This window comes from Narcine bancroftii, chromosome 5 (assembly GCF_036971445.1).
Source record: "Narcine bancroftii isolate sNarBan1 chromosome 5, sNarBan1.hap1, whole genome shotgun sequence".
Lineage (NCBI taxonomy): Eukaryota > Metazoa > Chordata > Chondrichthyes > Torpediniformes > Narcinidae > Narcine > Narcine bancroftii.
This window is the reverse complement of record NC_091473.1, coordinates 183,310,468-183,324,127: the sequence shown is the minus strand read 5'-3', so window position 1 is coordinate 183,324,127 and position 13,660 is coordinate 183,310,468. Positions and strand designations below refer to the sequence as shown.

The window sequence follows — 13,660 nt, the reverse complement described above, 5'->3', positions numbered from 1 at the left end:
GGAAAGGGTGTGGTGCGGTGAGACTCACCTTGGGTGGGGTGACAGAATTGCCCGAGCGACAGGCAAAGTGACGGCCCCCCCGGGGTCCTGGCAGGTCAGTGCGGGGCGGGACAGGGGGCCGGTCGTCAGAGGTTGCCTCCTCCTTGGGGGGGCGGGGGTAGAGAACAAGGTCCAAGGTCAGAATCTTATCTCTCTCACCCCAACACCCACCCAATCACTACCCACTGCCCCCGATGCACCAATGGGTGTGAGGGCCTCAGCCCTGGAGACCCCTGTTATAATCCCCACTGCTGTTGCTGTCTGTATGGAGTTTGCATGCTCCCCCCATGAGTTCCCCAACTCCAGTTCGATACCCATCACCACTGCTGTTCAGGCATAGTTTTCATGCTCTCCCCCCCACAAGTTCCCCAACCCCAGAGACCCCAGTTCAATCCCCACTACCCTGCCGTCTGCGTGGAGTTGGCACGAGTTCCCTACAACCCTGGAGGAAGCCCCCCAGTTCGATCCCAAACACCACTGTCTGCGCGGAGTTTGTACACTCTCCCCCATGAGATCCCCCAAACCCCAGTGGACACCCGCAGCTCAATCCCAACCTCCACTGCTGTGCGTGGAGGTTTTGCACACCCTTTCCCTCCTCCGTGTTCCCCCCACCATGGGGATGGGGGGGTAGAGTTGAGTCCCATCCATTCCCTGTGGAAAGAGGCGAACGACAGATATTTGGCAAAGATTAAATCCTAAAGAAAGGGATTATTCTTTTTATTCACATAGACATGATTATTATTCTGGGACAGAGTTATTTTTGATGTTGGCACAATTGCAAGGAAGTGGATTATAAGGCCCGAATTTTATCTAATCATTTCATCCCTCTCAATAATATTTGCTTTCGGAGAAGACAAAAGTAATTTATTGGTGAAGACTTAACTCTACATTGTGAAAGAAGGGGGATTTTTGTGAATTTCATGAGAAAACAAATCCAAATTGATGAAGAAAGAGGAATGAAAGAAGAATGTGATTAAAGCAAAATTCTTTTACAGTTAATAATTTTTTAAAATATTTGCACAACTGTGAAATAAAAAGGATCAAGGATTGTTTATTGAGGGTTCTGTTTTTTTTACTTTTAACAAGTATAAAATACCAAATAATACCAGTTTTTATTATTACAATTTAAATCATAAGAAAGTATGGACTGAATTTTAATTACCTGACCAAAGTTAATTTGAATATTGAATAACATACGTTAATTGAAAGTGTCATAGTGGGAGGAGGTTCGAGGTTAGAGGGTGGGGGGTTCAGAGGGTGGAAGGGGCAGCAGAGGGTCAACACAATCCACCCCTCACCTTGTTGAGGGCTGCCAGCTGATCTACCAGGAGTGCCACATCCTCGAAGATTTCCTCGTCTTCATCCTCCTCTTCTTCCTCCGCCCCCACTGACTCGATCTCCGGGGTAAGGGTGGAGGTTCCGAGACCTTCTTGTGCCGAGGAGTAGGAGTAGGGCTCGACCATGACCGGCTTGGTCCCCCGTATCTCACAGCGGCAGAAGGGGCAGGAGTGGCCGTCAGATTCCTGGTGGGGGAAGAGAGAGTGGGGAGGGAGTGGGGGCAGAGAGGGGGAGGAGAGAGAGTGGGGGAGAGATAGGGGGAGACAAAGGGGAAGATAGAGGGAGGCAGAGAGAGGGGGTGAGGGGGTAGAGAGAGGGGGTAGACAGAGGAGGGAGACAGAGGGGCGAGAGGGGAAGAGAGTGGGGAGAGGGGAGAGATGGGGAGAGAGGGGAAGTAGAGTGGGGAAAGAAGGGGGTGAGAGAGGGGGGAGGTGTGGTGGGGGATATAGGGAAGATGTGAGGGAATGGGATGGAGAGAGCGATAGGAGAAAGCGAAGGGGAGTTAGAGACATGGGGTGAGAGAGAGAGAGACTTACACACACACACATGGAGATGCAGGGGCGAGATGAAGAAAAAGGGAGGAACAGGGACAGGTAGATATTCTTCCCCTCCCACTCCCCTGGAAGCCCACCCCCTGACCTGACCCACCAGCCAGCCTGTAAGGCAGGAGTCACAAATCAGATGTCCACAGGGTTCCATCTTCATGTTCTTGTTGTTCTCTGTACAAATCTTGCAGATCTGGAAACTCGATCCCATTTCACAGTAGAGCTGGTATTGTTCCTGGTGAAAGGGAGGACCTGATTACCACAAAGACCTCCACGACCATCCTCCTTGCAGCCCTCCCTGTCTCTGTAACCCCCTCCGGTCCCCTACACCCCTCCCAGTCTCTGTAACCCACTCCATTCCCCTACACCCCTCCCTGTATCTGTAACCCTCTACAGTCCCCTACACCCCTCCCTGTCTCTGAAACCCCTCCGGTCCCCTACACCCTGTTACCTTGGACACTTTGATGTGGTCTTGATGTGATGGTTCAAACTGATTCCTCAGATCCGGATTGAAGTTTCGTCCATCAGGATGGAGGAAACTGGTGGAAAATGGCAAAAGTCAGACTGTTTAATCCAAGTGATATCTTAATCCCTGTCTCCTCCCTCCAGTACCCTGTAGTCCACCCTGGGTCTGTTACACCCTCTGGTCCTCTACACCAGTCCCTGTCTCCGTAACCCCCTCCAGTCCTATAGATCCCTCCCAGTCTCTGTAACCACCCTCCCCTCTGGTCCCCAATACCTCTCCCGGTCTCTGTAACCCCCTCCGGTCCCCTACACACCTCCCTGTCTCTGTAACCCCCTCCAGTCCGCAACACCCCACCCTGTCTCTGTAACCCCCTCCAGTCCCCTACACCTCTCCCTGTCTCTGTAACCCCCTCCGGTCCCCTGCAGCCCTCCCTGACTGTGTAACCCCTTGTGGTCCCCGACACCCCTCCCTGTCTCTGTAACACCCTCCGGTCCCCTGCACCCCTCTCTGTCTCTGTAACCCCCTGCGGTCCCCAACATCCCTCCAGGGGTTACTCCCCTCCCTTCCTCTCACTGTGACCCCTCTGCAAGCACCACCCTGCCCCCCCTTAACTCACAAACCCTCCTGTGCTCCTTCGGTCAGAGTTTCGGTGAGAGGCCGGTTGTGGGGGATGGTCTGCAGGATGCTGCCGTCTGCCATCACATAGCGATCGCCCACTGCCCCAGTTGGGTGCAGCTCAGCCGGAAAATGTAGCTGTGGAGACAGCAATCTTGTCAGGGGAGGGGTCTGGGGGGGAACAGGAGAAGGGGGGGGTAGATAGAGGAGAGAGAGAGAGAGAGAGAGAGAGAGAGAGAGAGAGAGAGAGAGAGAGAGAGATGGGGAGAGGGAGGGGGAGAGGGAGGGGGAGGGAGAGAGAGAATGAGCAAAGAATGAGAGGGGATATTATTGAAAGAAAATGGTGAAAAATATGCGAGAGGCAGGGAAATGTATTTTTCAGGCCGTTGAGACTTTGATGGGGGACTTTGCCACAACATGGAGGGGAGTAGATTTTGGACAGAGGTGAGGGAGAAACTGGTTCTCCCAAGGAGAGAGGAGTGAGTCTCACATCCCCGTGCGTGGCATCTTTCAGCTCCCGTCGGGGGAAGAGATCCAGAAGGATCAGAGCCAGCACCGCCAGGCTGGGGAACATCTTCTTTCCACAGGCCGTGAGAATGCTGCTCGGCCAAAGAACCGCTCACGTTGACCCTCCGAGACCCTCATATTCACAAAATAATATTTATTTATTTGTCTAGATTAAATACTTGTCCTGTGTGTGTATTGTGTGTCTGTGCGTGTGTTCTGTCAGGGTGTGTGTCTGCATGTTTTGTACCGAGAACTGGAGAACGCGGTTTCGTCAGATTGTACTTGTACAATTGGATGACAGTAAACTTTAATCAGTGGATTTTTCCAAGGAAGGAAACTTTCTCATTGAATGCATTTCAGACAGAATTGGCCAAACCTTTGATGAGTTAGAACATAAAACATTATGACACGGTACAGACCCTTTGGCCCACAATGTTGTGCTGAGTCATATATACCCCAAAAAAAGTGAAACCCTTTCCACCTCATGACCCTCTATTTTTCTTGCACCCATGTGTCTCTCAAATGTCCCTAAATGTTCCAGCCTTGACCACCATGCCCGGCACCCACGACTCTCTGTGTAAAAACACTTACCCCTAGACATCTCCCCTAAACTTCCCTCCCTTCACTTTGTACAGACATCCTCTGGTGTTTACTCTTCCCGCCTGGGAAACAGGCGCCGGCCGTCCACCTTGTCTATGTCTCTCAGAATCTGATAGACCTCTATTAATTCTCCTCTCACCCTTTCTTGCTCCGCAGAGTAAAGCCCCCTGCTCTGTGAACCTTGCCTCAGGAGACCCATTCTCCAATCAGGTGACATCCTGGTGAATCTCCTTTACCCCTCTCCACAGCTTCCCCATCCTTCCTGTATTGAGGATTCCAGAACTGAACACAATGCTCCAAGTGTGGTCTCACAGTACTGCAACAGGTCCTCATGGCCCCGGATCTCAATCCCCCGACCAACGAAGCCCAGTGTACCATAAGCCAAAGAGAAATCTGCCCAGCGATAAATGTCAACTCAACACGTGTATGAACATTAATTTATAATTACCCTACTGATAACCTCAGGAGACACAAAAATAAATCTCTCGAAGGGGTAAAACGAGAAAGTCTGCAGACACTGTGGTTGAAGTAAAAACATGATGCTGGAGAAACTCAGCAGGTCAAACAGTGTACTTTATACAGCAAAGATAAGATACACAACCGACGTTATCCCCCTCATAATTTTAAACACCTCAATCAAATCTCCCCTCATTCTTCTCCGCTCCAGGGAATAAAGTCCGAACCTGTTTAACTTTCCCTGTAACTCGGTTCCTGAAGTCCGGGCAACGTCCTAGTAAATCTTCTCTACCCTCTTTCCAACTTATTGAGATCTTTCCTGTAGTTCGGTGACCAAAACTGCACACAATGCTCCAAATTTGGCCTCACCAATGACTTATACAACTTTAAAGTAAAAAAACATGATGCTGGAAAAACTCAGCAGGTCGAACAGTGAACTTTGTAGAGCAAAGATAATAAGACATCACCAACATTTCAGGCTTGAGCCCTTCATCAAGGGATGGACAAAATGTCGGCCAGCGCCCGATCAAAATGGTGGAGAGTGGAGGATCATGGTCCCACCGGCAGGAGGTATTAGAGGGATAAAGGAGGGAGGGCACAGCGGCAAACAGGGGGAGGGGGGGGGGACTCTGTAAGTGGAGAAGGATGGGGGTGGAGAGCTGGAGGAGAGGAGAGGGATGTTGGGGACCGCAGGGGGTTACAGAGACAGAGAGGGGTGCAGGGGACCAGAGGGTGGGGAAGGGAGGGAGAATGGGGAGTACCAACGTTAACGCTGTCCAGTTGAGAGCACCCAGATGGGAAAATCAGGTATTGTTCCTCCGAATTACGGGTGGTCTTCGTGAGATAATACGCGAGGCCATGGAAAGACACGTGAGCGCGGGATTGGTACATGGGATTGAAGAGGCCGGCCATTGGGAGATCCCTGTCACTGGTGCGGACAGAGCGAAGGTGCTGAACTGATCTCCCGGTCTGTGCCTGGTCTCTCCGGCTGGACACTGGGAGATCCTCTTAAGAAACATTTAGAGTGCCAGAGTATTCCTGTTTGGAGTGACGATGGATGACAGGTGACATAATCGAGATGTATGATAATTATAAGGAGTTTAGACATGTGGACAGTCAGCACCTCTATACAGTGGGAACAGTAGCAATAGGGTTTACAGAGACAGGGAGGGGCATAGGGGACCGGAGGGGGTTACAGAGACAGGGAGGGGTGTAGGGAACTGTGGGGGTGGGGTGGGAAGTTACTGAGACAGAGAGAGGTGTAGGGGAGGGGATTACAGGGACAGGCAGGGGTGTAGGGGATGGGGGGGTGGTTACAGAGAGTTATCCAACACTTTCCTCCCCCTCTTATTTGCCCTCATTAACACTGGCACCCCCCCAACTGCGCTCTCTGCTCATCCCACAGCGTTCCTTTCTCTCGCCCCTGTCTGACCCCTCCCTGTCAGCTTCTGGAAAGTTCTGAGCGGTCCGAGCTCACTCACCTGCCGGGTTTGCGCCTGAGACCCTGGAGACGCTGCTTCACCTCGTCGTAGGTGAGGAAGGCCATGTATCCAGGGTGGGTGACCGCCAGGGCGTTCCAGTTCCTCAGGAGTGAGTCCCAGGGCTGGGTGGGGGGGAGAACAGGCCTCTGTTAGAAACTTTCTGGTACTCGGTGGAGATCCTGGTCTTCCTGTTCACCGGCTCCCCACCTCCCCCTCCCTCCTCACTGCCTCCCCCTCCCTTCCTCCTCACTCCTCTCTAACTCACAGCCACCTTGTTCCCTCACCCCTCCCTCCCTCCTCACTGCCCCCTTTCTCCTTCCTCAGCATCCCTCCCTCCCCCTCCCTCTCCCTCCCTCTCCCTCCCTCCTCCCCCCAATCACCACCCCCTCCCTCCCCTTCCAGGGACTGGACATGAACCCTGGGGACAGGGCTCCAACCGTCGAGATCTGGGTTCTTCCCCATGGGGTTGGGGCTCGGACCCCTGAGATTGGGACAGATCCCAGGATCAGTATGGACCCCAGGGATCTGGGATTTGGACCCTCGGATCAGTGCTCAGGACCCCTGGATTGGGGAGAGACTGCTTGGGATTGGAGAGAGACCTCTGGAATTGGGGAGAGACTGCTTGGGATTGGAGAGAGACCCTCTGGGATTGGGGAGAGTCCCCCCAGGGATCAGACCCCCATCATCGGGGCTCGGATCACCTGGCTTTGAGCTCCAAAATTGGGGAGAGACCTGGGATTGGAGAGGGACTCCTGGAATTGGGGAGAGACCTCCAGGGATCAGACACCCATCATTGGGACTCGGACTCCCTTGCTCGGATCCCCGGGATCGGGGAGAGACCCCTGGAATTTGGGAGAGATCTCCAGGGATCAGACCCCCAACATCGGGGTTCGGACCACCTGACTCAGATCCATGGGATTGGGGAGAAACTCCTGGGATTGGAGCGGGACCCCTGAAATTGGGGAGCGACCTCCCAGGATCGAGGAAAGAACCGTGCAATTGGAGAGGGACCCCTGGGATCGGGGAGAGACCCCTGCAATTGGACCCCTTGGCTCAAACCCCAAGGAATGGACCCTGGGAATGGATGCCAGGGCTTGGACTCCCAGGATTGGACCCCCGGGATTGGGGAGAGACCCCTGCACCTGGAAGAGCCGGGTGAAGACGTCGAACTCAAAGACAGAGACGTGTTGGTTGCAGGTGAGGTCGATGGTGGAGCGGAGAGCCACCGACTCCAGGCCGCTGCTGAACCAGTGGATCCGGTGGAGCTGCTCTTGGAACTCCGGCCATGCCACCACGCTCCTGGGGGGAGGGGGGTGGGGGGAGGAGGAGAGGTAGCACAGAGCTGGGGGTCCCGGTGAAAGTTGGGCAATGGGGTCAGCAGAGGGGAGATGGGGAGGGGAACTGGGTCCCCAGTGGGGGAGGATGGGGTCCGCACTGGGAGAATGGGGTCCGCACTGGGGGGGCGGGTCCGCAGTGGGGGGACGGGGTCTGAAGTGGGGGATCGGCGTCCCCAGTGTTGGGATGGGGAGGGTGAATGGGGTCTGCAGAGAGGGACGGGGTCCACAGTGGGGGGATGGGGAGGAGGAACGTGGTCCATAGTGGGGGATGAGGTGGTAGAACCAGGTCCGCAGTGGGGGGACAGGGTCCGCAGTGGGGGACGGGATCCGCAGTGGGGGGGTGGGGAGGGGGGAGCAGGATCCACAGTGGGGGATGGATATGGGTCGGAGTGGTGGGGGGAGAGGGTCAGAAACGAGAGGGGTTGATTTCCGAGAAGAGAGCTCAGAGTCGGAGGAGAGAGGGCTCAGAGTTGGAGGGGAGGAGGTGTCAGGGGAGAAGACCTGGGGTCTGAGGGGAGATGGGTCGGTGGGAAGAGGGCCGAACAGAAATCGAACTCACTGTCTGCCGAAAGACTTCCTCCAGAACTCGGCGGCCTCTGGAATGGTGATTTGGTAGAAGTCACCCTGATAGTGTCCGTTGGGGAATATCGCTCGGAGATCGGCCAGGATGTGGCTGAATATCAGCGAGAGCTTGGAGAGACTGCGCCTGGGTGGGGGGGGGGGTGGTAAAGAGAGAGAGATTGAGAGAGGGAAAGAGGGGAAGAGGGGGAGAGAGAGAGGGTGTGTGTGTGTGTGTGTGTGTGAGAGAGAGAGAGAGAGAGAGAGAGAGAGAGAGAGAGAGAGAGAGAGAGAGAGCGAGAGAGAGAGAGAGAAATGGTGAGGAAGGATAACTCTGCCTGCAAACTCACACCAGAAAGTATAAGACCAGAGGATGTAGGAGCAGAAATGAGCCATTCAGCCCATCAAGTCTGCCCCATCATTCAATCATGAGCTGATTCATTCCCCCACTCAGCACCACCGCCTGGCCTCCTCCCTATAACCTTTGATTCCCCGGCTAAAAGAACTGCTCAATCTCTTCCTCAAATACACGAAAATCTTTTGGGGTTAAGGTATTAGTGGAGGTGGGAAATGCGGGGGTACTTTATGTCTTAAATGTCATATATTAAGTGTAATAAGAGAAAACTAAGAGATGAAAATGGGGAAAAGGGGGATGGAGGTGGCAAAGAGGTGGAAAAGAGATGTATGCAAGATATAAGATGGCCATGTTGAACTATATGACTATAAACATTAATGGAATACATAACCAAATTAAAAGGAAGAGGCTACTAAATTTATTGAAGAAGGAAGAAATAGATATAGCATTTGTGCAGGAAACGCATAACAAACTAAAGAGAGATTGGGTAGGACATGTAAAGGCAGCATCATATAATTCAAAAGCTAGAGGTGTAGCCATACTAGTTAACAATAATAGATCCGGCAGGGAGGTATGCAATGATAAAGTGTCAGATATACTCAGAATTTTGGAATTTGCTCAATATATATGTGCCTAATGAGGAGGATCAAAAGTTGATGCAAGATATTTTTTTGAAGATTGCAAACACACAAGGAAATATATTGATAGGAGGGGATTTTAACCTTAATTTGGACCCAATGTTAGATAAAACTGGACAAAAGACAAGTAAAAAGAATAAAGTAGCCAAATTTATGGTTAAATCAATGCAGGAAATGAAACTTATGGATATATGGAGGAGGCAACACCCAAGAGAGAAGGAATTTTCATATTATTCAAGTAGCCACAAAACTTATTCAAGGCTATGTGTATTGATACGTTTTTGTTGTCGGCCCATATTCAAGGGAGAGTTAGGAAAACTGAATATAAAGCTAGACTACTATCAGATCATTCACTCCTGTTATTAGCAATAGAACTGGAGAACATCCCACCAAGAACATACAGATGGAGGTTAAACTCCATGCTACTTAAAAGAGGAATTTAGGGAGTTTATTGAATGCCAAATTAAAACATATTTTGAAATAAACACAGGACATGGGAAAGACAAATTTATATTATGGGACCCAATGAAAGCCTTCATTAGAGGGCAGATAATAAGTTATGTGACTAAGATGAAAAAGGATTACAATTGGGAAATAGAGCAGTTGGAAAGGGAGATACTAAGTACAAAAAAGGAATTAGTAAAAAGGGATGATATAATGAAAAGGAGAGAATTGGCGAACAAAAGAATTAAATTCGAAACATTACAAACGTATAAGGTGGAGAAGAACATAATGAAAACAAAGCAAAAGTATTACGAACTGGGAGAAAAAACACATAAAATATTAGCCTGGAAAAGGAGTCACGTGATGGAGTAGTAGCTGGTAAGGGAACTCCAGCCCTCTCCGGAAAAGTTTTAAAAAAACACAGAAAACATAAAGACACAAACACAAAAATTAAAATAAAGTGAAAGTAAAGGTGGGAAGAAAATGGCAGCGAAGAAAGAAAAGTCAAAAGCAACGGGAAGAAGAGAAGAAGAAAAGACATCGGAAGAAGAAGGTGAAGGCCTTACCTGTCCGAGGAGGCCCGCTGTGGAGAGAGAAGCCCGCTCCCTTAGGTCAGTCGAAGTCTCGAGCTCGGGACTACAAAAATGGCTCGCGGAGCCAAGCAAAAGTGCGCAACCGCGCATGCGCGAGGAGTTGCGCATGCGCGATGCGCAAGACAAAAAAAACACTGACGGGAGGGGGGACCAGCTGAGGAGTCGATCTCCACAGCTGAGAATGACAGCCACAGCACAGCAGCAAGAAGAGAACATAGAAAACAACGAGAACAAGAAAGAAGAGAGTAAAAAGAAATCAAGGAAACAACAGATGACCAACCCAGAGGAAGAAGAAGAAGAAGAACACAGAGAAATGGAAGAAGAAGGGAAAGGCAAGACAATGGATATATTTTTTTTTAAAGAATATATGGAATCAGTAAAAGAATGGCAATTACAAGAATTTAGTGAAATAAAAAGAAGAATTAAAAGTACAGAAGAAAAAATGAATAGATTAGAGATGGTCATGTCAGATATAGGAAAAAGAGTGGACAAGGTGGAAGAACGAGAAACAGCTGTAGAAATGGAAGTAGAGGACTTAAAAGAGAAATTAGAAGAATCTAATAAAAAAGTTAAAGAGACACAAGAGCTGTTAGCTCAGAAGATAGATATAATGGAAAATTATAATAGAAGAAATAATATAAAGATAATGGGCCTTAAGGAAGATGAAGAAGGCAAGAATATGAGAGAATTTATAAAAGATTGGATCCCCAGGGTCCTAGGAAGACCAGAATTACAGGAAGAAATGGAAATAGAAAGGGCACATGGAACATTATCCCCTAAACCACAGCCACAACAAAAACCAAGATCCATTTTAGTAAAATTCCTAAGATATACAACGAGAGAAAATATATTGGAGAAGGCAATGAAGAAAATAAGAGAAGACAAAAAGCCACTGGAATACAAAGGTCAAAAAAATTTTTCCTATCCAGACATAAGTTTTGAACTCCTGAAGAAGAAAAAGGAGTTTAATACAGCAAAAGCGATCCTATGGAAAAAAGGATATAAATTTATGCTAAAGTACCCAGCGGTACTTAAAATAGTTATTCCAGGGCAGCAAAACAGACTATTCTCAGATCCAGAGGAAGCACGAAAATTTGCAGAACAACTGCAAGACAGACAGAGAGATGAAGACATGTAACGAGAGCAAAAATGACCACGAACTATATGTATGTGTGTATATGGGTATATATATGTGTGTGTATGTATATATGTGTGTACATGAGTGTATGCGTATTTAAAGGAAAATATATAGAGGAAAGATAAGAATTAATAAGGGAAAGAAAGGGAATAGAGGAAGTAAGGAGGGAATTAAGAGAGTGACCTTTGTTGTATATGAAAATTGGAATCTTTTCTGGGGGGGGCTGGGTGGGGAGGAGTTACGGTCACTGCAAAATCAGTTGACGCTTGCAAGTGAATTTGCAAATCCAAATGGAGAGGGGAGGTGTGGTTGCCCGACAAGGGATAAAGGGCAACTCAGGAAGGGGAGGGGATAGTGGGGTTAAAGAAATTTTAGATAGGAGAATAAGGGAAATGTTTGATGTTTTAGAAATGTTGTCTTATAAAGTGTTCAAAACAAGAAAGTTGAAATGGATAAGAAGGAAAGGTGATGATGAGGAAACGGAAAGGAAAGATAAACAAAGTATGAAATGGCTTAAGGTTTAAATCCCCTCCTATTAGTATATGACTATATATTATATGAACTATATGACTTTAAATATTAACGGAATACATAACCAAATCAAAAGGAAGAAACTGCTAAATTTACTGAAAAAAGAAAAAATTGATATAGCATTCGTGCAAGAAACACACTTAACTGAAATGGAGCACAAGAAATTAAAGAGAGATTGGGTAGGACATGTAACAGCAGCGTCATATAATTCAAAAGCTAGAGGAGTAGCTATATTAATCAGTAAAAATGTACCAATTAAAATAGAAGAGGAAATAATAGATCCAGCAGGGAGATATGTAATGATAAAATGTCAGATATATTCGGAGTTTTGGAATTTACTCAATGTATATTCATCTAACGAAGAAGATAAAAAATTTATGCAAGATATTTTTTTGAAGATAGCAGACACGCAAGGGAACATACTAATAGGAGGGGATTTAAACCTTAATTTGGATTCAAACATGGACAAAACTGGGAAAAAAATTAACAGAAATAACAAAGTAACCAAATTTATAATTAAATCGATGCAAGAAATGCAACTTTTGGATATATGGAGGAAACAACACCCAAAGGAAAAGGAATATTCATATTATTCGGGTAGACATAAAACATACTCAAGAATAGACCTATTCCTGTTATCAGCTCGCATGCAAGACAGAGTTAGAAAAACAGAATATAAAGCTAGAATATTATCGGACCATTCACCCCTGATATTGACAATAGAGTTAGAGGACATCCCTCCAAGAATGTATAGATGGAGATTAAACTCCATGCTACTTAAAAGGCAGGATTTTAGAGAATTAATTGAAAGACAAATTAAAATGTACTTTGAAATAAATACGGAATCAGTGAAAGATAAGTTTATACTATGGGACGCAATGAAAGCGTTCATCAGAGGGCAAATAATAAGTTATGTAACCAAGGAGGGTTACAATCAGGACGACAATCAGGAAACAGAGCAGTTGGAAAGGGAAATAGCAAATATAGAAAATGAATTAGCAATGAAGGAAGACACAACTAAAAGAAGAGAATTGGCAGATAAAAAAATAAAATATGAAACACTACAAATATATAAGGTGGAGAAGAACATAATGAAGACAAAAAAGAAATATTATGAACTTGGCGAAAAAATGCACAAAATTCTAGCATGGCAGCTTAAGACAGAACAAACTAAGAGAATGGTATTGGCATCAAGGAAAAAAGACAAACAAATCACATATAATCCAACGGAGATTAATGAAAACTTCAGAGAATTCTACGAACAATTATACCAAACTGAAAACGAAGGGAAAGAAGACAAAATTGATGAATTTTTAACTAAAATTGAACTACCGAAATTACAAATAGAGGAACAAAATAAATTAACAGAACCATTTGAAATAGTAGAAATACAAGAGATAATAAAAAAACTATCGAATAATAAAACACCAGGAAAGGATGGATTCCCAATAGAATTCTATAAAACATTTAAAGATTTATTAATTCCTCCCCTCCTGGAAGTAATCAACCAGATTGATAAAACACAAAGCTTACCAGATTAATGCAAAACAGCAATAATTACAGTAATACCAAAGACAGGGAAAGATCCGCACCAGCGTCATATACACCAATATCTTTACTTAACACAGATTATAAGATAATAGCTAAACTATTAGCAAACAGATTGGCCGACTATGTACCAAAAATAGTAAATCTAGACCAAACTGGATTTATTAAAAAAAGATGAACAACAGACAATATTTGTAAATTTATTAACTTAATTCATGCAGTAAAAGGAAATAAAGCTCCAAAAGTAGCGGTGGCTTTAGACGCAGAGAAGGCCTTTGACAGAGTAGAATGGAATTATTTATTCAAAGTACTACAAAAATTCAGTTTACCAGAGAAATATATTAATTGGATTAAAGCATTATATAAGGGGCCATTGGCGAAAGTGACAGTAAATGGATATATATCAAAACAATTTAAATTAAGCAGATCAACAAGGCAGGGATGCCCACTATCACCCTTATTGTTCGCGTT

The 13,660-nt window shown here is 46.8% G+C and overlaps 1 protein-coding gene across 1 annotated transcript in view; it reads right to left on the bottom strand.

Moving 5' to 3' along the window:
* The window catches only part of cblc (Cbl proto-oncogene C, E3 ubiquitin protein ligase), a 62,912-nt gene that overhangs the window by 4,832 nt on the left and 44,420 nt on the right, over positions 1–13,660 (bottom strand). The window contains 9 exon segments of the mRNA XM_069940056.1: positions 29–142; positions 1,338–1,562; positions 2,026–2,157; positions 2,374–2,461; positions 3,005–3,095; positions 3,098–3,141; positions 6,048–6,169; positions 7,190–7,346; positions 7,944–8,090. Of these exon segments, the coding sequence (XP_069796157.1) occupies positions 29–142; positions 1,338–1,562; positions 2,026–2,157; positions 2,374–2,461; positions 3,005–3,095; positions 3,098–3,141; positions 6,048–6,169; positions 7,190–7,346; positions 7,944–8,090 (1,120 nt within the window).